This window comes from Henckelia pumila, chromosome 2 (assembly GCF_033568475.1).
Source record: "Henckelia pumila isolate YLH828 chromosome 2, ASM3356847v2, whole genome shotgun sequence".
Lineage (NCBI taxonomy): Eukaryota > Viridiplantae > Streptophyta > Magnoliopsida > Lamiales > Gesneriaceae > Henckelia > Henckelia pumila.
The window spans coordinates 131,077,351-131,101,401 of record NC_133121.1 but is presented as its reverse complement, the minus strand read 5'-3'; the positions used below and the strand labels follow the sequence as shown (position 1 = coordinate 131,101,401).

Below are 24,051 nucleotides of genomic sequence, written 5' to 3'. Positions count from 1 at the left end.
AGTATACATTGGTTGTTAGTGGACATCCACAAATGGTGAATTATCAATGTATTCCTCCTACACCATAGACAAAGTGGGGCACAATTTTTAAACATACTTACATATTGTATCTCCATAAACCATAAAAGCATACAAAGACTATACATGTTAATCAAAGTTGTTTTTCAACATTCCCCTTTCGTGACATAAAATACTTGCAGACAGTCTTGCACGATAGGTGTCCATCTTCACAGTATTTTGATATGTCCACATTTCATCTGAGTCACGGGCTAGACACTCTACCCACATGCATGCATAAACACCACAGTCAAGTGTTTCTCCTTGATGACGCATACGTTCCCTCAACACAGCGGAGTCGGGTATGATGAAATTTGAATGATGACGAACCCAACCAACCAAAAAACGTGCCTTCAAAGATAAATATTATCAAAACACATTTATACAATTCACATAACATGACACAACGAAAACTCACCAACGTTCTACATGCCCCTAGGCTGAACGAATCGGGAAGTAAATTCCACATTTTGAACACCCCTTTCTTTGCGTGAAACACTAGCAGAAACCAATGCGCTCTGCTATTGATTGGAAAAATGAGGTATTTGCATCTCTTAAACAAATCATCATTCATTTTCTGCAAAAATAACTTTGAGGCAGAAGAGAGTCGCGAAAAAAGGAGTCGTAATCATTATTTTGAACCTTCATTTTTTTTCCAAATTTTTTGAGGTGCTCAAACAATTCTGCCTGCAAATGAAAGAACAAGAAAAATGAAAAACTAACTCAAGTGTATAGTATATCAAACATAAAATATTAAAATTTTACTAACCTGCACCAAAGTGTCCATGCAAAATATTTCATTTCCATTATCCACACTGAATTTTTCCATCATCCGCATTTGAACATTTATAATCTCATGACTAACAAGATTACCAAACAAGAAATCACAGAAAATGGACCCTGGTAAATGGACAATTCCGTCTAGCCAAACATCAACACTACAAGAAAATACGAATTATTTTGTATTAAAAAAAGATCCCAAAAAAAGATTAAAATAATACACGATCTTTCAGATAAAAAGTCATACGCTATGTCATCACTCAAAAGATATTCTTTCAACAATTTTTTCTCTTCGTCAGTGGCTTCTTCATGTCCACAGAAATCTGTTCTACCTTGATATTCACCAGTCCAAGCCTTACTCAAGTCGTTATCAGGTAGCTCCTCAACATCAATTACTTTATTTGCCTACGTCAGAATACACAAAGATGATAAAAAACAATAAAGATTTCCACGAATTAAAATATAGGACTTCAATATCAAATAATCAAGGTTAAAGGAAGGTTTCTATCAAAGTTAAACCTTTTTTCTTCCCTTCCTCTTTGGCGTGGTACTGGGTGGAGTCACAAACATTGACGGTTTTCTTTTCTTTACCCGATCACCCCTCGTTCTGACATTATCGACAATAGAAGATTGAAAATTAATGATTTCCTCAACCTTCTCAGAATTATCGTCAGTCTCGTCCACCCCACCACTTTTGTCAGAAGTATCCTCATCAATACGACTTTCAACCACGTTGGTTGAAATATCACCCGCAGAAACATTATTCTCTTTAACCACTTTTGTTACAATATTATCCAACAACTTATCAATCTCATTCAGATCTTCACTACTACCGTCACATGATCCGTTAAGAGAATTCTCTCCATCAGCTTTGCTTTTTTTCATTCCCATGTCACCACTTTCTTCATTTTTATCCCTCCCAAGCTCAGCACCAACAACACCTTTTCCATCCCCCAAGTCATCAACACCTATACTTTCTTTCATCTCAAACTCGATACCAGCCACACCTTTTCCCTTACCCAATCCGTCAGCACATACATCTTTACCCTTCTTCAATTCACCAATATCTGAAATTTTTGTCTCAACCAATTTCTGAACAACCTCACCTTCTGCATTCAAATTTTCAGATAAATCAACACAATTGTTGACAGGCACATCAACAAAGTCATTTAAATTACCCAATAAGTCATGACTCGCACTCAACTCCTCTTGCTCATCGGTTTCATTCATTCCATCAGCAGCGTCATCAACACTCAGATCATTATCAACTACAATGTCCTTGCCTTTGCGATTTCGAGCAAATTCTTTCTCCAAATCCAGATTTTCTTTCAAATCAAACAGCCTCCTCTTAGCGCCAACTCTCTCACGTTTCAGCTGCGCACAAGTTCTTTTCAACATTTTAATCTCAGCAATTTGTTTATTCACAATTTTTTCTAGTTCACAATTATCTCTGCTGCCTCCTTGTTCCTTTGAAACCGGCAGCAACAACTACAACAACAAATAAGTTAATGAAGAATATTTCTTATTTTTAAAACGTGAAATGAAGGATGCTACTCAAATTATCTTGTTCTCCAACAACATTTCCTCTTCAGGAAAGGGATGAATCGACAAAACCTGATCCAAAAACAAATATATATCATGCAAACCTCCAGCATTCGAAATATGATTAGTAAAAAGAAGATACCTTGGTTGACGATATGACATCGAAAGCCACTTCAGCTTTCACAGCATCCAACTTGATCTTGCTTTTTTCGAAACGAAACAGGCGGGGGCAGATATGAACACCACGAGAGACGGTTAATGACGGCACTCTTTCATAGAACCAAGCCTAAGCAAAAAATCATATAAGTAAACAAATTCAACAAATTAATAGCACAATAACTCAGATAATTATATACTAACCATCAAACCAGCAGTGCAACCATCCAAATACAATTTACTTGCTTGATTGTCCAATTCTCGGTATGAAAACCTAAACGCAGCATCTCCCCATCCAAACTCAAAAAAAGTGCTCAGTTCATCAATATAGGAAAAGATAAAAGCAGGAGTAATGTAATTACCAGTCGAGAATATTACAGAATTAAATATGAACAAAATGAACATTCGAACAAAGTCATCAATGTCAGCTTCGACATTACTACTCGCAAGGAAAACGAGCTTCTTTTTTATAACGATCCTATGAGTGTTGCTTATTTTTCCTCCAAAATGCCGAGACAGAAAGCTTGATTTAAGCTTGAGGTCCAGATCAACTTGTTGACCTCTCTGATGCAAACCAAGCACGATTCAGAAGTCTCTTGATGTGAAAGAAATGGAAATATCGCCACCAACAACGAACGAGCATGAAGGACTATCAAATCTTTTAAACAGATAGTCAACCCTGCCACTACTCACAGGTAGAACAGGCATGTCTATCCATTTACCGAATGAAGTTTTTTTTATTCTGCTCATTTGTTCATTCCCTGTGACCACCTTCAACTCCTCCATTATTTTTTTACAATATGCGGGAGAACATCGAGTAAATATAACCTTGCCACTTTTGATCGACTCAAAATCATCACATATTTTCTCTTCATCAGCCATTTCTAATATTTAAAAATCATTACAAAAATTTTACATTATAAAAATAACAGAATGGAATATTGCATGGAAAAGAACAAAAACTTCAAATTTGGGAACAATTGGATACTTTTATACAGAAATTTATCAATTGTCTTCAACAATATAACATTATTGAATATATATTCAATAAATCACAAACATCACAACAACATAACAATATAGAATTCATTTACGAAGATATACTTCAAAAACAATTTCAAGAACAAAACCCTAAAAATTGGGGATAAATAATTTAAACTGAGGAACTGTCAAAATTAAATACAAAATTTAGGAATAATGATGCGAATGTTTCGACAAATATATGCAAACAAGAACGGTACTAAGACAATTGAGCCACGAAACCCTAAAAATAATGGAAACACATAAATATTAAAGGTTCTTACAATGAGGACCAAATTATTCCTCTAAACGAACAATTTTTCTCAGTTACTCGAGAGACTACATATATAGAGGCCAATTTAACAAATTTAAAACATGGTTCACCTATTTTTTATTTTTTTCGACTTCTTTACCGTGCTAGATTTCTTTTCCTTCCGGACTCTAGAAGCTCCTTCAACTGACTTATCTTTTGAGTGTCTGCTTCGTCTAGTCAACGGTGCCATTTTCTGATCTCAAAAACTTGTCGCAAAAGATCACTGCTTTCCTGCGGGAAGAATCGGTTGGGTGAGGGAGGAAAACTATCGATCGTCCCTGTTTTTTTGTTTTTTGTTTATTTGAAAAATAAAGTAAGGGATAATGTTGGGTGTTTAAATAAATTTTAGGGGCATTTTTGTAAACTGACCCAAATAGGGAGTTGTAACAAATAGCAGCCTTATGTCAAGGATTTAGAACAAATAATTGCTGACTTGGGAACTGAGGAGGAATTTATGTTTACTAGTAGGGATTTATCACAAATTTGCTGCCAACCTATTATTATTTTATTATTCTCTAGTACTCTTCTCTCAATTATTCACGTCTACTTCCCCCAAACAGCTCACACTTTGTTGTAATTCTAAATCTACAATACTAATCCTTCGTTTCGGGTAAATTAAAGGCCACCCATTTATGGAAAATATTCTCGATGTCGTTGTAAGATTCAATAAGTAATACTGGTCGCATCCAAGAACCAACAAAAACATGTGAAATACTTGATACAAATCATGTGCTTATGGACCAGTTGAGTTTGCCAAATGATCGAAATGATGTGAACGTCTAACAATTGACTGAAGGGTTTTTCTCCAACAAATCCTTAATTTGTGGACAAAGCATATTATATACATACACAAAGGGAATTTGGTAAAACGATCGATCCATAATTCTTTTTTAAATATATATTTATATATATATATATATATAAAAATGAACGCTAGGTAGGTGGAAAAAATATTACATCGAAGTTATCAAATTGAATTGGGTCCAGACTGCAGAATTGACCATTCTTGGAAGAAGGAAGTGGGCAGACTGCAAAATTAGTTACCCTAAATGTGCATGGGTACTTTATTGATCGAAAAAGCAATGAAATTTGTCGCCAAAAAATGGAGTTGACAACTGCATTAGAAAGGCATAAGTATACAGTGTATTTATATCTCTTCCCACCCCCACCCCCCCAACCTACCCATCGATACAAAATCAGTCCCATTCATAAATGTCATCTTTATTCTTTCCAAGTCCATTTGCCATTTTTGTGCTAGTTTTTGGATTTTTTCAAAGATTGAATCCAATCTTATTTAAATCAAGTAAAGGGTTTGGATCAATAAGCAACAAGTTACCATCATTTTTAAAAAAAAAAACCGAATAGAGCAAATATTTAATTTCATTAAACGACTCTTAATTCCAAGCCGACACCATATGTGGATCTTTACTCGACTGAATCATACATGCAAACATTAATATAATTAGTGGATACAAAATAACTACCACGAAACATGTGGACACTTAAATACATGAACATGTATTTTTTGCAAAAATTATAAATGGAATTTATTCCTTTTTCTTTTTTTGACTAACTCGGTCGCTACACATGGGATCGGTGGCCAGTGAGGCTGGTTTAATAAGGAAAGCCGAAGAATTATACGAACAGCAGTCCTATTAATTCGTTGCGCAAGCCCCATTGATACCTATTGAATTGGCTGGCGATCGATGCAATAGGTGCAATGTCGTCCAACTATATATTTAGTAGGCCATAAATTTCCAATTCAATTAAATTGATACAAAAGAACGAGAGTCGAGAGCTTACGTTTACTATGTCATTTATTAATACAGACAGCAACTATTATTTTATTATTAAAAATGTTTTTTTTTACAAAATATTTATAAAAAGTTTTGAAAGTTGTACGTTTATAAATAAATATGCGTTCGAACAATTATTTCATAAGAAGTTTTTACAATTTAGGTTGCTAGATAGACAAGTTGTTAAAAGGTGGTTCAGCTATATATATATATATATATATACACGACACGAGAAGATGTAGTATTTAATGCAAATAAATGTATATTAGAAAAATTCAAAGATGATAACTTTCGCATAACTTTTGAAAATATATCATTAATCAGATTTGATGCGTATTAAAACCTTAAAGAAAATGTTTATATAATGAAGTAGGTGGAATCATTAAATTTGAATTCTTATTTCACGTATCGTCTACGTACTCACAGTTGCGATACTCAGAGTACATAACGACATGTCTGTCTATAATATAACAAGTAAAACAAATACGCAGGATTTATGAATTTTATATTTCTGACATTAGTATTATGTTTTGTCAGAATTTTTGTTTTTAACATTTGATCCATTTAAGTTATTATTTGGAAGTTTAAAGACTACATACATTATTTTGAATCAGAATCCAAATGATGGAGTAACTTTTAAGAGCGGTGAAAAACAAAATAGAAGTGTTAATTATATGGGCAGATATTAAAATAGGATGAAAATAGTGGGGAAGTGACTATATAGAGGAGAGAGACAGGAGAAAGTGTCTGTTGTTCCGGAATAAAAGCCTTTTTATTAGGGCCTAAACTACTGAATTCCCCTGAATTAATCGTAATATGATGAATTCTTGTAAAATTTAAAATCCTACTATGTGCCTGTGATGTAACACTTGGCAGGATTCGAATCTGGAAAATTTTAAAATATTTGATTCAGCTTCCTCTCGAAAGATTCGAATATCTTATTAAATATTACTCAAAAAGCTCGAAATCTATTTCTTTAATTTGTAATTATATTATGGGCAATTTGCTCAAAAATCCCCAAATGCAAACATGTTTTGCTTTGGGGTCCCTAGTCAAAAAATATGATACAAAACAATACAAGATGTGGTACAAAACCATACAAGATGTGGTACAAATTAACAAAAATTGTGGTACAAAAAAATGGCTAGGAAGTGCAGAGCAAAACATGTTTGCACTGGGGATTTTTGAGTAATTTGCACTTATATTATTACATTAATAAAATATTAAAGCTCGTGATCACGAATTATTGAAAAATAAAATTTGAACTCAATTCAGCTCAAATTTCAACACGAATCATATATTTTTAGAACCAATTTGGTTTTTTTAAAAGTAAATTATACTTTTACTTGGGAAAAATGGAAGAGAGGGATGACATGAGAAATGGGTAGTTTGCATTCATTTCTAATGCATTTTTTTGTTAATTACATTCCCCACATTTGTATGTTATAATTTTTATATTTGATAAAAGCAGTGAGTGTCAAATACACAAAATGTAAAGAAGGTGAATGCAAATGACCAAAAGAAAATATGTCCATGGTTCCAGAATGAAGAAGACATTTTTATTAGAGTGTAAACGAACTGAATTAAACCGAACATTTTTACGAGTTATTCAAATATTGCTCGAGAAACTCGAAATCTGTTTCTTTCATTTATAATTATATTACGATAATAAAAGGTCAAGTCTTGCAATTACATACTATCGAAAAATATAATTGAGCTCGACTTCGATTAAAATTTGATAAATTCAATAACGAATCAAATATTTTTTGAATAAGCTCGGCTTGTTTATAACCTAATTTTACAAATATCAAGTGACCCTATTTAGGGCTGACAAAAAATACCAAAATGTCGTCATACCGTCTTTACCGTATCGAAAAAAAATCGAAAATATCGAAAATTTCGGTATACCTTAAATCATACCGTACCGAAATTTTCGGTATCGGTATCGGTATAAGATTTTCGAATTTTCGGTATTTCTGTAGTAACCCAGATTCCATTTTAAGATAATAATATGTTAAATATGATTAAGGTTACTAATTAAACAAGTCAAGATCAAGAACACATGATATGAGAATGAGCTAGGGTTTGATGGATTTGACCATGGGCTCGGGTCGGTCATGAGTGGCTCGGGTCGGACATGGTTGAGCATCAAGAACTTGGCCGTGTGTGTGTGGCTTTGGCTAGGGCTCGGGCGTGGAGGTGGATTTAGCTTAGGCATGGAGCTTGGTTTGAGCTCGGATGTTTCCTTGGGGCGCGGGTCGGTCATGGTGAACCAAGGGAGGGTTCGAACACGAGGGGCTCAGTCAAGGAAAAGCATGGCTTGGGTCGGGTCCTAGGGTGCTCAGAAAAGTGAAGTGCAAGGCCAAGGTAGTGTTCGGTCAAGGGAAGGGCACATTGTGTTCAAGTCGGGAATGAACACTTAATCAAAATCAGAGAATGTATAAGCGTGAACCCTCCAGGACAGGCAGGCAGGTGTGTGGACGCTTGCATGAATGACAGTTGGCGCCTAAGCATGAGCTGTCAATAATGGTAGTGACTCAGCTCAAGCATCTGATACGTGGCGTGCTTATAGGAGCTCGGACGTCTCGACGTCAGCTCAAGAATCCCGATCACCCCAAATATTTGTCTATAAATAGGAGCTGGGGATTCAGTTATTTTTCACATCACTTCCATCTCACTTCATATCTTTGCCCGGAAAAGAGTAGCTCGGGAGCTCGGGAAAAAGTAGCTCGGGGAATTCGGGAAGGAATAGCTCGGGAAGGAAGAGCTCGGGGTCGGACCAAGAGGCCAGGTCGGCCAGGTCGGGTCGGGAGTTGACCTAGGACAGCTAGGGGTTGTCTTTTTCCAGCTTATTTCAGACTTCGGTGTTAGGTACATACACATTGACTGAGATTACCAGCGAGTATACATGTTTATATGTTGCATTTATTTGGCATTATTATGTGGCATGATGTATGTTTTACCGCTTTCTATATTCATATATCATGTGCATATACACGTTGAGCCTATACCTTGTTATACCTGATTATAGAGCCGCTCAGCTCTATACTCGATAGTCTGTCATTGAGAGTACCGCGACGGCGGGGACATGTATGTCTGACTACTCTGGTGTACTAGACGAGTGTGGTTGCACCCAGAGGTTGATCCGTGCGGTGGCAGCACTCATGTGGCGCCGGTACTGAGCATGACTTTTCAGATGACCCTTTATTAGTCATCATGTTGCATGCATCATATACATATTTTTACTCATGTTTATGTACTGGGCGTTAGCGCTCACGTTCTAGTTGTTATCTTGGACACCCATTCCACGGGGCAGGTCGCAGGATGGACGGAGCCGGTAGCTCGAGGCAGGATTAGGGAGCCAGAGTTTTTCAGGGGATTTTATACAGCATGATTTGTTTAGCTGTATAAATGTTTTAGACAGTTTATTTTAAGCATTTCAATATGGTTGTATCACTACAGATTTAAGCCTGAATATGTTTTACTAAGCTGTTATGTAAAGTATGGATTATGTTTCCGCACGTTTTTACTCTGTTTAAGAATTTTGCTGTATTAAGTTTAATGCATGCTATTAGTTGTCAGTTAGTAGGTGATTCCATGCAGGGTCACTACATTTTTGGTATCAGAGCATGCATGGATTTTGGGATTCGTACTTGGGATTTACTCTCATCTTAAGTAATTATTGCGCATTTGGGATTTTAATGTGCAATTCTTTTCAGGATATGGCTGACGAGAGTCACGGTAGTGTTGGCCAGGGAGGTGGTCATCATCATCGTCACCATCGCCATCAGGATGATCGACATCGTTCTCATGAGGGTAGACGTCGTTACTCTATTAATAAGTTCATGCAAGTAGGACCGAAACCCTTGTTGGGAGGTGAGAATCCTGAACAGGCAAGAGGTTGGATGTCTAAACTCGAGTGTGCGTTTCGAGCTTTCGATTGCACTGAGGAGCAGAAACTGGAAGTTCTAGAATTCGTTCTAGAGGATCGAGCACGCTTATGGTGGGATGCCAAAGCTACTCAGGCACGTACTGAGAGAGGACAGGTGACTTGGGGGGATTTCAATTAGCAATTTCAGAAACTGTATTTTCCTCCAGCTGTTCGACAGGCACGATCTATGGAGTTGTTGACTCTGTGGCAAGGATCAATGACTATTGATCAATATCAGCAACGATTTCTTGATCTGCTACCTTTTAGTCCTCATATCAATGACAGTGATGCGTCCAAGTATGATATCTTTCTGCAAGGCCTGAATCAAGATATCTACTCACAAGTTTTCGTATGTGATAATCCGACATCTTATGAGACTTTGGTGAACCGTTGCCGTCAAGTGGAGAACAGCAATAGGCGGGCACTATTGATGATGCCAGGACAGCCTAGTGGATCTCTTGGGCCTAGGGCTCAATCTGTTGTGCAATCTGGACCTATGTCTTCTTCTTCTACTACTACTACTACTACTACTACTACTACTACTACTTCGTCTGGTTCTCGTGGTTCACGAGGTACTTTCCGTTTCGGGAAGAAGAAGAAGAAGGAGGAATTTTGCAGCCACTGTGGTGGGAAGCATCCTGCGGCTTCGTGTCGGAAGGCTACTGGTGCTTGTTATATTTGTGGTGAGCAGGGACATCTGCGGAGAGATTGTCCTCAGCGCATGAGTTCTGTTAGTGGATCGGGATCACAGATTGGATCTCAGGCTTCTACTTTTCCACGTCAACAGACAGCACCACAGAGTTCTTCTGGTTACCGTCCACAGACTCAAGGGCAGGTATTTGCTCTGTCTCAGGAGCAGGCTACGGAGGGAAGCGACCGCATGTTGGCAGGTACCTTTCTGTTATGTGGTATTCCTGCACTTGTCTTAATTGATACTGGAGCGTCGCATTCCTTTATTTTTAGTCGTTTTGTTAAGAGACATAGATTACCTTATGTATCATTAGATATGGATTTAGTTGTATCTACTCCGCTGGAGCAGGAGGTAATAACTAAGCGTCTAGTGATGGGTTGCCTTCTAGAGTTTGAGGGTAATGTGTTATCGGCTAATCTGATGATATTAGCGATGACAGATTTTGATTGTATTTTGGGAATAGATATGCTGACTTTGCATCACGCTACTGTAGATTGTTATCAGCGTCTAGTACAGTTTCATCCGGATGAGGGTTAGCTGGTACTTTTATGGTGAGGGTGCGCGACCTCCGATGCCACTTGTATCGGCTCCCAAGGCATGTCATGTCTTGGAGTCAGGTGGGGAGGGCTACCTCATTTATGCAGTTGATATGTCCACGAGTAGTCCGGGTATCGATCAGCTACCGGTTGTCAGCGAGTTTTCTGATGTATTCCCTGATGAGATTCCTGGTTTTCCTCCGGTTCGAGAGGTTGAATTTGGTATTGATCTAGTATCAGGAACTACGCCTATATCCCGAGAACCTTATCGTCTAGCACCGTCAGAGATGAGGGAATTGAAACAGCAGTTGCAGGATCTGCTTGATAAGGGATATATTCGTCCGAGTGTTTCTCCGTGGGGAGCACCTGTTTTGTTTGTTAAGAAGAAGGATGGATCGATGCGATTATGTATTGATTATAGGAAGCTTAATCGTGTCACCCTCAAGAATAAGTATCCTTTGCCACGAATTGATGATCTGTTCGATCAATTACATGGTACTTCTGTTTACTCCAAGATAGATCTGAGATCTGGATACCACCAGATGCGGGTACGAGACTCAGATATTTCTACAACTGCTTTCAGAACCAGATACGGGCATTATGAATTTCTGGTGATGCCATTCGGTTTGACGAATGCACCGGCAGTTTTTATGAATCTGATGACTCAGGTATTTCGAGAATATCTGGATAGATTTGTCATTGTCTTCATTGATGATATTCTTGTCTATTCTCATGACAAGGATGAGCATGCACAACATCTGAGGATTGTGTTGCAGACGTTACGAGATAAGCAGCTGTATGCGAAATTGAGCAAGTGTGAATTCTGGCTTGATCGGGTAGTGTTTCTCGGTCATGTGATTTCTAGTGAAGGAATATCTGTTGATCCAAGTAAGATAGAGGCAGTGCTGAACTGGTCTCGTCCGACGACGGTTGCTGAGATTCGTAGTTTCTTGGGTCTAGCGGGTTATTACCGTCGGTTCATCGAGAATTTTGCACAGTTGGCCAGGCCTTTGACACAGCTTACACGGAAAGATGTTGCCTTCATTTGGTCCTCGGATTGTGAGGAGTCATTTCACGAGCTGCGTAGACGTCTTACTACTGCACCTGTGCTAGCTCTACCTTCTGGATCAGGAGGTTATGTTGTCTATACTGATGCCTCTGGTCAGGGGTTAGGATGTGTTCTGACACAGCATGGACATGTTATTACCTATGCTTCTCGACAGTTGAAGACACATGAGAATAATTATCCAGTACATGATCTCGAGTTATCCGCCATTGTATTTGCTCTCAAGATTTGGAGACATTATCTTTATGGCGAGAAATTTGAGATATTCACGGATCACAAGAGTTTGAAGTATTTATTCACTCAGGCAGAGTTGAATATGCGACAGAGACGCTGGATGGATCTTTTGAAGGATTATTGCGAAATCAAATATCATCCAGGTTCTGCTAATCTTACTGCTGATGCCTTGAGTCGGCAGGTGAGATTTTCTGCACTTCAGACTAGTGAAGTATCTCATATGATTCAAGAGTGTTGTTCATTGAGTTTTACGCTCAAGCACAAGAAAGGGAGAAATGAGATTCGATTGTATACTATTCTATCTGAGCCAACATTGTATTCTCGGATAAGAGATGCTCAGATATCTGATGTTAAGACTCAGCGTTTGACACGTCTAGCCAATAGAGTTAATACATCTGGATTCCATTATCAGGCAGATGGTTTATTATGTTTATCGAATCGAGTGGTTGTGCCTGATGTTGCGGAGCTCAGGAATGATATTCTTTCTCAAGCTCACAGGAGTCGATTATCTGTTCATCCTGGAAGTATGAAAATGTATAAGGACTTGCGAACTAGATTCTGGTGGAAAGGGATGAAGCGAAGTGTATATCAATTTGTTTCAAGATGTTTGGTTTGTCAACAGGTCAAGGCTGAACATCGACGACCAGGTGGATTACTGCAGAATCTTGAGATTCCCGAATGGAAGTGGGAGCACGTATCACCCACTTGCCTATGACTTCGCGTCAGTGTGATGCTATCTGGGTCGTTGTTGACCGTTTGACGAAATCAGCACATTTCATTCCTTACAACCGGGAGTATTCTTATGATCGCATGACACGCTTATATGTTCAGGAGATAGTGCGATTGCATGAAATTCCAGTGAGCATAGTCAGTAATAGAGACCCGCGATTTACCTCACGTTTTTGGGGTAGTTTTCAGCAGGCATTGGGTACCACTCTGAGTTTGAGCACTGCATATCATCCGGAGACTGATGGACAGTCAGAGCGGACTATTCGTACGCTGGAGGATATGCTACGTTCTTCTGTCATGGACTTTGGTTTATCTTGGCAGGATCAGTTACCTTTGATCGAATTTGCTTACAATAACAGTTATCATCGTAGTATTGATATGACACCTTTCGAGACATTGTATGGTCGACGGTGTCGTACTCTGTTATTCTGGAATGAAGTAGGAGAACGACAAGTCGAGGGTACTGAGTTGGTGCAGTAGATTGTAGACAAGGTAGATTTCATCAAGCGGAGAATCAAAACTGCTCAAGATAGACAAGCAAGTTATGCTAATATTCATCGCAGGCCATTGCAGTTTGAGCTTGGTGAATATGTGTTCTTGCGAGTATCACCTTTCAGGAAGATGATGAGATTCGGTGTGAAAGGTAAGTTGTCACCTCGTTCTATTGGACCTTTCCAGATACTGGAGAAGATCGGAGATGTTGCTTATCGTTTGGCGTTACCGTCATCTCTTTCCAGTATACATAATGTTTTTCATGTGTCGTTACTTCGACAGTACATAGCTGATGAATCACATGTGATTCAGTCTTCTGAAGTTCAACTAGAGCCAGATCTGTCGTATGTTGAACGACCACTCCGTATTCTAGACAGGAAGGAGAAAGTTCTTCGAAACAAGACTATACCACTTGTGATGGTACAGTGGCAGCGCCGAGGCGTTGAGGAAGCAACTTGGGAAACCGAGAGCCATATGCGAGCAGAATATCCTGAGTTGTTTACTTTGTACTTTTAATTACCATGTAAAGATGTAATTACCGTTGTTGTAATAAAACATGGTTTTCTGTTTCATATTGTTATCTTAATTTGTCTTTAGATTTTATTTCGCGGACGAAATATCTAAAGGTGGGGAGAATGTAGTAACCCAGATTCTATTTTAAGATAATAATATGTTAAACATGATTAAGGGTTACTAATTAAACAAGTCAAGATCAAGAATACATGGTATGAGAATGAGCTAGGGTTTGATGGATTTGACCATGGGCTCGGGTCGGACATGGTTGAGCATCAAGAGCTTGGCCGTGTGTGTGTGGCTTTGGCTAGGGCTCGGGCATGGCACTAGGGCTCGGGAATTGAGCTAGGGCTCGGGCGTGGAGGTGGATTTAGCTTAGGCATGGAGCTTGGTTTGAGCTCGGATGTTTCCTTGGGGCTCGGGTCGGTCATGGTGAACCAAGGGAGGGTTCGGACACGAGGGGCTCAGTCAAGGAAAAGCATGGCTCGGGTCGCGTCCTAGGGTGCTCCGAAAAGTGAAGTGCAAGGCCACTGTAGTGTTCGGTCAAGGGAAGGGCACATTGTGTTCAGGTCGGGAATGAACACTTAATCAAAATCAGAGAATGTATAAGCCTGAACCCTCCAGGACAGGCAGGCAGGTGTGTGGACGCTTGCATGAATGACAGTTGGCGTCTAAGCATGAGCTGTCAATAATGGTAGTGACTCAGCTCAAGCATCTAATACGTGGCGTGCTTATAAGAGCTCGGACGTCTCGACGTCAGCTCAAGAATCTCGATCACCCCAAATATTTGTCTATAAATAGGAGCTGGGGATTCAGTTATTTTTCACATCACTTCCATCTCATTTCATATCTTTGCCCGGAAAAGAGTAGCTCGGGAGCTCGGGAAAAAGTAGCTCGGGAATTCGGGAAGGAATAGCTCGGGAAGAAAGAGCTCGGGGTCGGACCAAGAGGCCAGGTCGGGTCGGGTCGGGATTGAGACTAGGTCGGGTCGGGAGTTGACCTAGGACAGCTAGGGGTTGTCTTTTTCCAGCTTAGTTCAGACTTCGGTGTTAGGTACATACACATTGACTGAGATTGCCAGCGAGTATACATGTTTATATGTTGCATTTATTTGGCATTATTATGTGGCATGATGTATGTTTTACCACTTTCTATATTCATATATCATGTGCATATACACGTTGAGCCTATACCTTGTTATACCTGATTATAGAGTCGCTCAGCTCTATACTCGATAGTCTATCATTGAGAGTACCGCGACGGCGGGGACATGTATGTTTGACTACTCTGGTGTACTAGACGAGTGTGGTTGCACCCAGAGGTTAATCCGTGCGGTGGCAGCACTCATGTGACGCCGGTACTGAGCATAACTTTTCAGATGACCCTTTACCAGTCATCATGTTGCATGCATCATATACATATGTTTACTCATGTTTATGTACTGGGCGTTAGCGCTCACGTCCTAGTTGTTATCTTGGATACCCATTTCACGGGGGAGGTCGCAGGATGGACGGAGCCGGTAGCTCGAGGCAGGATTAGGGAGCCAGAGCTTTTCATGAGATTTTATACAGCATGATTTGTTTAGCTGTATAAATGTTTTAGACAGTTTATTTTAAGCATTTCAATAAGGTTGTATCACTACAGATTTAAGCCTGGATATGTTTTACTAAGCTGTTATGTAAAATATGGATTATGTTTCCGCACGTTTTTACTTTGTTTAAGAATTTTGTTGTATTAAGTTTAATGCATGCTATTAGTTGCCAGTTAGTAGGTGATTCCATGCAGGGTCACTACAATTTCGGTATACCGAAAAAAAATTGGTATACACGGTATCGGTATGATACCGTGTATACCGATATTTTTTTTAAAAAAACAGTATAAAAAAATCGGTATACACGGTATCATACCAAAATTCGGTACGGTATCGATATGGGTTTATGCCATATCGAAATTTTGGTATACCGACATGAAATTTTCGGTACAATATCGGTATCGGAAATTTCGGTATCGAAATTTTCGGTATGCGGTATCCGTACCGAACCACCCCTAACCCTATTCTTTAATGTGGGAGGACAGTTTTGTTTTGTTTTTTTTTCAATTTTTTTTTACAATCATCTTGCATTGGAAGAGCAGAACGAGTGACGAGGGGGACCTCACAAAAACAATGCCAAAACGAACAACCCTCAAGAAAAAAGAGAAAAAACTCAAAATGACAACACCAAACCAAGGCCAAATGCATGCATGAACATAATGAATAGGCTTAACAATGTAATTATTTTCACTGCCAAAGCTCGCTATAATTGAAGAAGGCACAAAATTTATGATTAGTGATGAAGCCATAGCAAGGGAAACAGAACTTGGGGTTGGCATTATTGAGTGAGCCCCTCTGCCCCTGTGCACAGGTGAGACTAATAAATGCAGCCCATTAAAGTCATCATGTGAGAGGGAATTAAAGACCTGTTACTTGGGAACTTAATTAAAGATTAGAATTTACTAAATTCATATCTTCACATTGAGAGGGGTCAAGAGACCTCTTTACACAAAGCTGCCTCCTCCCATGTACGATTAAACTAGATATTTCTAAATATATGAACGTTTACATTTTCACCCATATGAATGATGGTTAAATCTGTGCTACGACTCGTTTAAGCCCGTTTTGAGTTATGAAATTTACGTGGACCTAGCGTGTTAGATATGAATGAATTGCTGTTAGTAATGGTCTAAATCATCGGTCCGGTATTGTGTTTCCTTTGCATTTTAAGTTTTAACACCTTTTTTTATAAAATGTAAAAAAACACGTGGCAGGTAGCTAGCTATTAGATACAGAGGAATAGAGATTATGCACCTTGTTAAATTTCTATAAATGCCTGCGATGTTCTTCCTTCAGAAAACCTGTTTACGGAAGGAAAATGGCTTCAAAACCAGGAATTCTCACAGAATGGCCATGGACATGGCTTGGCAACTTCAAGGTTTTATATTTTCTCCCTTTCGTGAATATTCTCTTCTGCTCTTTATCTGCATTTTTAGAAAAATAACATTACAAAGAAGTTATCCTTGGTAAGGATTTCTTTAAGCTACAAATATACAGGCAAGTTGAATTTAAAGAACGGCTCAAATTTGGATCATCCAACTGTGTTTTTTATGCACTTATAAACTCACATGCCAATGTCTTGTAATTGCAATATTCTTCAAACATCATAGCATGCATATGTGAATGCTGGAACATTTCTTCGCGGGTGTTGATTCTGATGAAAAGGAATAATACTTTCCCCTGTGAGGAAGACGAACAAACACTAATTCGAACTCCGCTTGAATTTCAGTATCTTATCGATTCAAGATTTCGATCACCGAAACACTATTTTTTTGTTCATTTCTGATATTGTAGTATGTGGTATTGGCTCCCTGGGTGATACATTCAACGTACTCGTACCTAGTGAAGGATAAAACTCAGAGGGATCTATCAAATGTTCTCATTTTCCCAATGTTACTCTCAAGAGCGGTGCACAACCTAATATGGATTTCAGTGTCTCGCTATCGGACCGCCAAAGGGAATAACAGAATCCTCGATAAGACCATTGAATTCGAGCAAGTAGATAGAGAAACAAACTGGTACGATTTTTAGACAAGAATTAAAATTTGCACTCGCCTCCTGGCCATCTGTTTCTGTTCACTTCTTTGGGTCGAGGTATAATCTAACCAAGCGCGAAAATGAAAATGATTTGCTTGCAGGGATGATCAAATTATTTTCAGCGGCCTTCTATTCTATCTAGCATCTAAGTATCTCGAGAATGGAAGCCATCTGCCCATATGGAGGATAGACGGGTTTATATGGGTTTTTATACTTCACACAGGTCCCGTGGAGTTCCTCTACTATTGGCTGCACAGGGCGTTACACCACCATTTTCTTTACTCACGCTACCATTCCCACCACCACTCCTCTATTGTCACCGAACCCATTACATGTAAGAACTCATAATTCGATGCACAACGTCATGAAACTGAGAGCAATCCATATCTTTTTGTATAAATTCTAGAACTTTTATAAGCAACTGCGAGCGATGATGAAGCAATAAACAGAGAGTAACATCACAAAACACGGTTTCTAACTAGGTTGATTTTCTTAAGTACCAAGGCTTCCTTTGTGAATCCGAATCCTATTTCTGATCGTTTGTTATTCGGGTATGTTATTTCTTTTCTGCTGTGGCAGCCGTAATACATCCATTCGCGGAGCATATAGCATACTTCACGCTGTTTTCGATACCAATGCTGTCGACGGTGTACATGAAAACCGCATCCATCGGTTCACTTGCTACTTATCTCACTTACATCGATCTCATGAACAACATGGGTCACTGTAACTTTGAACACATTCCAAAATGGCTTTTCTCCACGTTTCCCCCGCTCAAGTACCTCATGTACACACCCTCGTAAGTATCTGAACCTTTGACTCTGTAAATTCTGTTTACTTAATATTTTCTTCCATGCTTTCTTGACATGGTTATTGATTAGTCCTGGTTTTGAGTTTTGACCCAAAAAAAAAAAAATACTTTCAACTCTATTTGTACAAATATGAATTCGAGATCACTGGCTGGATTAAGAGTTTATATGCCGTCTATCTGGAAGTGGCTCCAAACTTGGTTCTTTCAGACCTGCCCAACATATATAACAATGAATACTTACAGCAGCTATATTAAACAAACTCAGTCTTTATGGGGAGCAAGTAGCTAGAAGGCCTGGATGTGAACCCGAGTGAACAAATATAAAACAAGAAAATTTTGGATTTCCAAATGTAACCTACAATCAACCATTTCAAGATGAATTGGAAATCTTACACAAGGTGTGTCTAACATCATATTTGTTGCTACAGGTACCACTCACTGCATCACACCCAATTTCGAACCAATTACTCACTTTTCATGCCATTTTATGACTACGTGTATGGTACCATGGACAAATCTTCGGATTCTTTATATGAAAAATCACTTACTCGGATGGAGGAAGCACCTGATGTGGTTCACCTGACTCATATAACAACTCCAGAATCTATATATCATCTCCGTTTAGGTTTCGCACACTTGGCTTCTGAACCTCACAAAACCAAATGGTACTTGTGGCTAATGTGGCCAATCACACTTTGGCCAATGATGGTCACTTGGATTTACGGACGTACATTTACTGCTGAGAGAAACGTCTTCAAACACCTAAAATTACAAACATGGGCGATTCCCAAATATAACATTCAGGTAGACATTGATTGGTTTAAGTTTTAGCAAGTTTTGACCCAAAATTTAAAATTTTTGTAAATGATATTAACTTCACCTACTTGCAGTACTACATGAAATGGCAAAGAGAATCAATTAATCTTATGATTGAAGAAGCTATACTTGCAGCTTCAGACAAGGGGGCCAAGGTTTTTACCTTGGGCTTGTTAAATCAGGCAAGTAACAGTGATACATTCTAGGTTTTTTTTTTTTACTTTTCACTTTCAGATGAAATAAGAATTTTTTTTCATGTTTCCATTGGATGAGCGATTAATTGTTCGAATTATACATGAAAATGCAGGATGAGGGGCTCAACAGCAGCGGTGAACTTTTCTTAAGAAAGCACCCCCATCTAAAAGTGAAGTTGGTAGATGGAAGTAGTTTGGCAGTTGCTATTGTGTTGAATAGCATCCCAAAAGGAACATCTCAGGTGGTCCTTCGAGGCAAGCTGTCGAAGATAGCTTATTCCATTGCCCTTGCTTTGTGCCAAGGAGGTGTACAGGTATGTTTGACAACGCGGAACATTTAAATTTCTGACCTTCCCGCCACATTTATTTACAAAAATGATCTCCGTTTGCTACAAACAGTTGATGCAATAGACAGCAAAACTTGCACAGGATTGATAGCACTGTCTCAGTTGCTTTGGTTGTTTCTGGTTTTTCATACTTGTAATAGGTATATACAATGCGTGAGGACGAACATAAGAAGCTGAAAGCAATGGTAAGCAAAGAGGCTGGACATAATTTGATACTCTCACAATACGGCACTCCAAAGGTAAGCTTTTTAACTTTTTTGTCAATTCAGTTTCTAATTTCTTGTCTTCTAAAGTTCATTTCCTTAAGATATCAACAGGCAGGCTGCATGAGTTATATTTACTCATTTTCGTCAAATCCGTTAAAATCTTTCACAAATTAATACAATACAAAGTTGCTTGGACCATTCAAACAACTCCAGTAGACTTCCAATCAATTAGTGGCGTAATTCTATATATCTGGATGTCAATTATGGAAAATAATGAACAGTTTTTGCAGATATGGTTAGTTGGAGATGGACTAGGTGAAGATGAACAAAAGAAGGCTCCAAAAGGAACTCTCTTCATTCCATTCTCAATTTTCCCTCCAAAGAAACACCGAAAAGACTGCTTATACTACTCAACACCAGCTATGCTGACTCCCAAGCATCTTGAAAATGTTGACTCTTGTGAGGTTAGGATGCGCGCTTCATTGGTTTCAATTAGACTTCTAATTTTAGTTCATTAAAATTTTAAATACATGAGTCCTATGTTGCTTTAAAAACTTTCTTTTTCAATTGAACACTTACAAGTTGATAAAAGCCAAAGAATACCAAGTACCGTAGAATTCTCATAAGTCAATACCCAAATCTTTTGCAGTTCTCTTTTCCTTTTTCAAATTGAACTCTTAGAAGTTGATAGAGGCCAATCAACACCAAGAATTGTAAAATTCTCATTAGTCAAGACCTATATTCTTTGCACTCTTTTCTTCTACTTCCTCTAACTTCCATTGTTTAGTTCCTAACTCTTCAATATGACAGAATTGGTTGCCAAGAAGAGTGATGAGTGCATGGCGCATAGCAGGAATACTGCATGCTATGGAAGAATGGAACGTGCATGAGTGTGGAAACATGATGTTCAGTATTGAGAAAATCTGGAAAGCCAGTCTTGAGCATGGATTTCGCCCCTTAACGATGTCCGTCGATCCAAAGCCCAATAAGACTACAATTGCAACAGAAATCTAATATACCTGGAGTCTACAGGGGTCAGCCAACAGTGATTTGGTACACTAGAATCATGTCTACAAGTACTTATGGATTCTCTGATGAAAAACATAACGTACTTTAATAGAACAAAACTCTAAAAGGATTGAATTCTTGCATTAAAAAAATTTTGCTGCTTAAGTTTTGCAGTAGTGATGAACATTTACCAGTATATAAGTTGCATTACTAAGGCGATATAGACTAAGACTCAAGGCCTAAACGTTCAATTATATTTGCACATGTGACATTATCGATGTTGTTTTAGAATATGTTTTATATGTCAAGCCCAGACATAAGGCACTCCCCGAGCAGATGTGGCACGAAGGGGTTTAAAACTAAAAAACTGCAGTGTTGCTGAAACCATTATTAAATTGTGGTAATGACTCACAGCAATCAATTTTCATTTCTCGATCAAAACATTTCTTATGAAGTGTACGCAAAATTTATATACTAACTCAATAAATTGATCCTTTTACTTTTTCATCAGATAATTCTAGCTTTACTCATACGTGTATCTGACTACTATCTATGCCCAAACAAATTAGCCAGAAGACAAGCGAGTTTTTGCTGAATGAATTTGACATTTTAACTTGAGTGGATCCAGTAATGTTAATTGTTAAACTTGACTATTCCTATGAAAATCATAATGCAGTTCAAGTCTTCAAGATCATCCCAGTGGGAAACAATTAAAAGCAAATTAGTAAAAATCCAAATGATTGCACGGAAAAAGTAAAGAGAGAGAACTCATAACAGGTAAAACAACTCAATATATCGGAAAATCTGTAAGATTACGAACCAGACGATCGTAGCAGAAACTATCACCGCTCGACAGACGACAGCTAACTCATGGCTTGATGAAGGATGGTCGGATCAAAATCCCCAACACGAAAGCAAAATAGCTTCGATCTCCTTTCGGCTGCCAAGTGATCGATCAAAAGTTCCTGTGAATAACCATAGAATACACGATTGTAATCCGATTTCCGAACGATAAACTGTTGGAATTTGATCTGTACGACGGTTGACTAGCTTTGAGTCTTTGATTATATTATTATTAAATAATATATATTAAAAAAATTATTATAAGGAGATAATCAAGTATCTTTGGAAACTTCATTAAAACTTAAAAGTATAAAAAAAACATTTTTATTTTTATTTTTATTTTTATTTTTATTTTCAGATAAAAAAAAATAAACAACTTCCGAGTACTAGTTAATTATTAATTATTATTATTATTATTATTATTATTATTATTATTATTATTACTATTACTATTTTTATTTTTATTTCTATTTATTACTATTTTTATTTTTATTTCTATTTATTACTATTTTTATTTTTATTTCTATTTCTATTTCTATTTCTATTCTGATTTTGAATTTTTTACGGCTTTGCTCTATTCTTTTGTAACATGTTCTGCGAGTTGCTGGGATTCATAGGGAGAGACCGAATTGGAAATTGAGGGCTGTTGAAATGATGCTATAAAAGCTTCCCTGTATATGTATGAAGATTTGAGATTGTTCTGGGTCTGTTTTGGTCTTATGTTGCCCTAGATCAGTATATGGATGATTCTAGTTGTGATTATCGAGTTGAATTGTTGACATGAAACCGTTCTTTTTTAATTACATATGTAAGGCTGGTTTGAGATTGAACAAGTAACTGAATTTTTTAACACAGCAAATTTACCTGCACATAATATGATTTCTACGAATTTCTGGTCGATTTTCTAAAACTTTGGTTTATAGAACTACTTGCTTCATTTGGATTTTGTACAAGGGGAGTAGGGCTATTTTATCATGGTGATGTGCACAATGGAAATTTGCTTAAACTAGCTGAAGGTGGGGAAAGAAAAAAGAAAAACCAGTTTTGCCCCTTTAATGTTCTGGAATGGGGCTTTCTTGCTTTCCTCGGTGGCTCTGAAATGTAAATCAGACCCCCTGAGAGAACCAACAGCCTGGTTCGAGTCCAAGTATGTTTATCCACCATCGATAGATCTAAATCATCACCTGGTCCGATCTAGCAGGGGGCTGTTCCCTGTCTTTGTTTGGTAGAAGTGAGTTGTAACTGATATCTAAGGCTTGATGACTACGTTGTTGTTTATCATATCTTATAAAAAGAATTACAGTCCTAGCCCCTAATAGCACTTATATTTCGACTCACATTCCTAAATTCACTACTGTCGCTTCTAATTGCAGGGCATATCGAGAATATCCTTCTTACCATAAAACAGCTATGTTTTACCGGGTACGCCTCTCCTTTAGTAATCATTGTGGTGACTTCTTTGCTGTCAAGAATAACTAATTCATCATTTTCTAGGATTATTACTATTCATCGGGTTTTCTTTGGACAGCAAAACGTTAATGGAGTTCTTCGAGAGCATGGACTGTAGTTGTTAATTAGTTTACATGTCAATGCTTATTTCATATTTAGGCAAGGAAACCGACTTTATTATGCAACTTCTTGGTGGTTGTGTGTTTATAGAGATTGGAAACAGGCCACCAGCTTTCTCTCGTAATGATTAGGAAACAAGAGGCTTGCTCAAACATCTTTGTTTGAAAAGGTGATGTGATGTTTCTCTCATTTAAATTTGCAGTACTATTTGAAGTTCACATTTGGTTTTAACAAAAACCAATTATCAGAAATCTTAGGGTCGATTTTTTCTCAGGTACTTAGTGATACTCTTCCAATTTTTTGTTTCTTTGATTCTGATAATGAAAATAATTCAGCTTATCTCTATCTATATCTCCTTTCGTCGCATGCTTCCAGATTCTTCTTCTGCCTATACTCTATCCATTAGTAGTAGAAAAAGTGATCCTCTTTGCATCCTTGCTCGCATCTGTAGAATATGTAAGTTAATGTGGTACTCACAATGCTAAAATCCGTGGGTTTAAATTCAGCAGATCATGCTTATTATTATTTTGTGTCTGAAAAAAAATGGTCTAACGGGGAGCTTTATTCGTGCAGGGACTACTATATGGCTTGGCATGGGCACCATGGGTGCGTCCTGTTTTCTTTGTTGCAAGTTTATATTAGTTATAACTTATAAAATTTATATTTCACAGTTATTTGCTGTGTTGGTTCTATATTGCATAAGATACTTGAAATTTTATTTCTAACTGGTGACGGACTCAGCATAAGCTCGAAAACGTGTTGAGATTTATCTG

The 24,051-nt window shown here is 38.0% G+C and overlaps 2 protein-coding genes and 1 long non-coding RNA gene across 3 annotated transcripts; 2 read left to right on the top strand and 1 right to left on the bottom strand.

Annotated features, from left to right (window-relative positions):
• Positions 1–482: 482 nt before the first annotated feature.
• Positions 483–16,829, bottom strand: LOC140878421 (uncharacterized). The gene is made up of 8 exons (XM_073282020.1): positions 16,702–16,829; positions 2,740–3,419; positions 2,522–2,665; positions 1,357–2,325; positions 1,085–1,242; positions 827–995; positions 700–744; positions 483–575 (listed from the first exon to the last, which is right to left on the bottom strand). The coding sequence occupies exons 2-8, from the start codon at positions 2,938–2,940 to the stop codon at positions 483–485; spliced, it is 1,779 nt and encodes a 592-aa protein (XP_073138121.1). The 5' UTR covers positions 2,941–3,419; positions 16,702–16,829.
• On the top strand, positions 16,697–21,688 carry LOC140879766 (very-long-chain aldehyde decarbonylase CER1-like). Its single transcript, XM_073283656.1, has 10 exons — positions 16,697–16,825; positions 17,242–17,465; positions 17,586–17,818; positions 18,064–18,283; positions 18,724–19,099; positions 19,186–19,293; positions 19,419–19,619; positions 19,793–19,891; positions 20,149–20,322; positions 20,669–21,688. Exons 1-10 carry the CDS (start codon positions 16,766–16,768, stop codon positions 20,870–20,872), a joined length of 1,899 nt encoding a protein of 632 aa, XP_073139757.1. The 5' UTR covers positions 16,697–16,765; the 3' UTR covers positions 20,873–21,688.
• A 621-nt stretch (positions 21,689–22,309) lies between these two features.
• LOC140883305 (uncharacterized) lies at positions 22,310–23,947 on the top strand. Its single transcript, XR_012150367.1, has 5 exons — positions 22,310–22,940; positions 23,083–23,131; positions 23,369–23,447; positions 23,654–23,734; positions 23,852–23,947. It is a non-coding gene; the product is annotated as an uncharacterized lncRNA (long non-coding RNA).
• The last annotated feature ends 104 nt before the right edge of the window (positions 23,948–24,051 follow it).

Bases quoted from the DNA above. Each gene is read 5' to 3' on its own strand.
- LOC140879766 (XM_073283656.1), top strand. From the start codon at position 16,766: ATGGCTTCAAAACCAGGAATTCTCACAGAATGGCCATGGACATGGCTT. The intron at 17,466-17,585 runs GTACGATTTTTA...ATTTGCTTGCAG, and splicing joins GTAGATAGAGAAACAAACTG to GGATGATCAAATTATTTTCA. The intron at 17,819-18,063 runs GTAAGAACTCAT...CTGCTGTGGCAG, and splicing joins TGTCACCGAACCCATTACAT to CCGTAATACATCCATTCGCG.
- LOC140878421 (XM_073282020.1), bottom strand. From the start codon at position 2,940: ATGTTCATTTTGTTCATATTTAATTCTGTAATATTCTCGACTGGTAAT. The intron at 2,666-2,739 runs GTTAGTATATAA...TTTTTTGCTTAG, and splicing joins GTTGCACTGCTGGTTTGATG to GCTTGGTTCTATGAAAGAGT. The intron at 996-1,084 runs GTATGACTTTTT...ATTTTCTTGTAG, and splicing joins CTTTTGAGTGATGACATAGC to TGTTGATGTTTGGCTAGACG.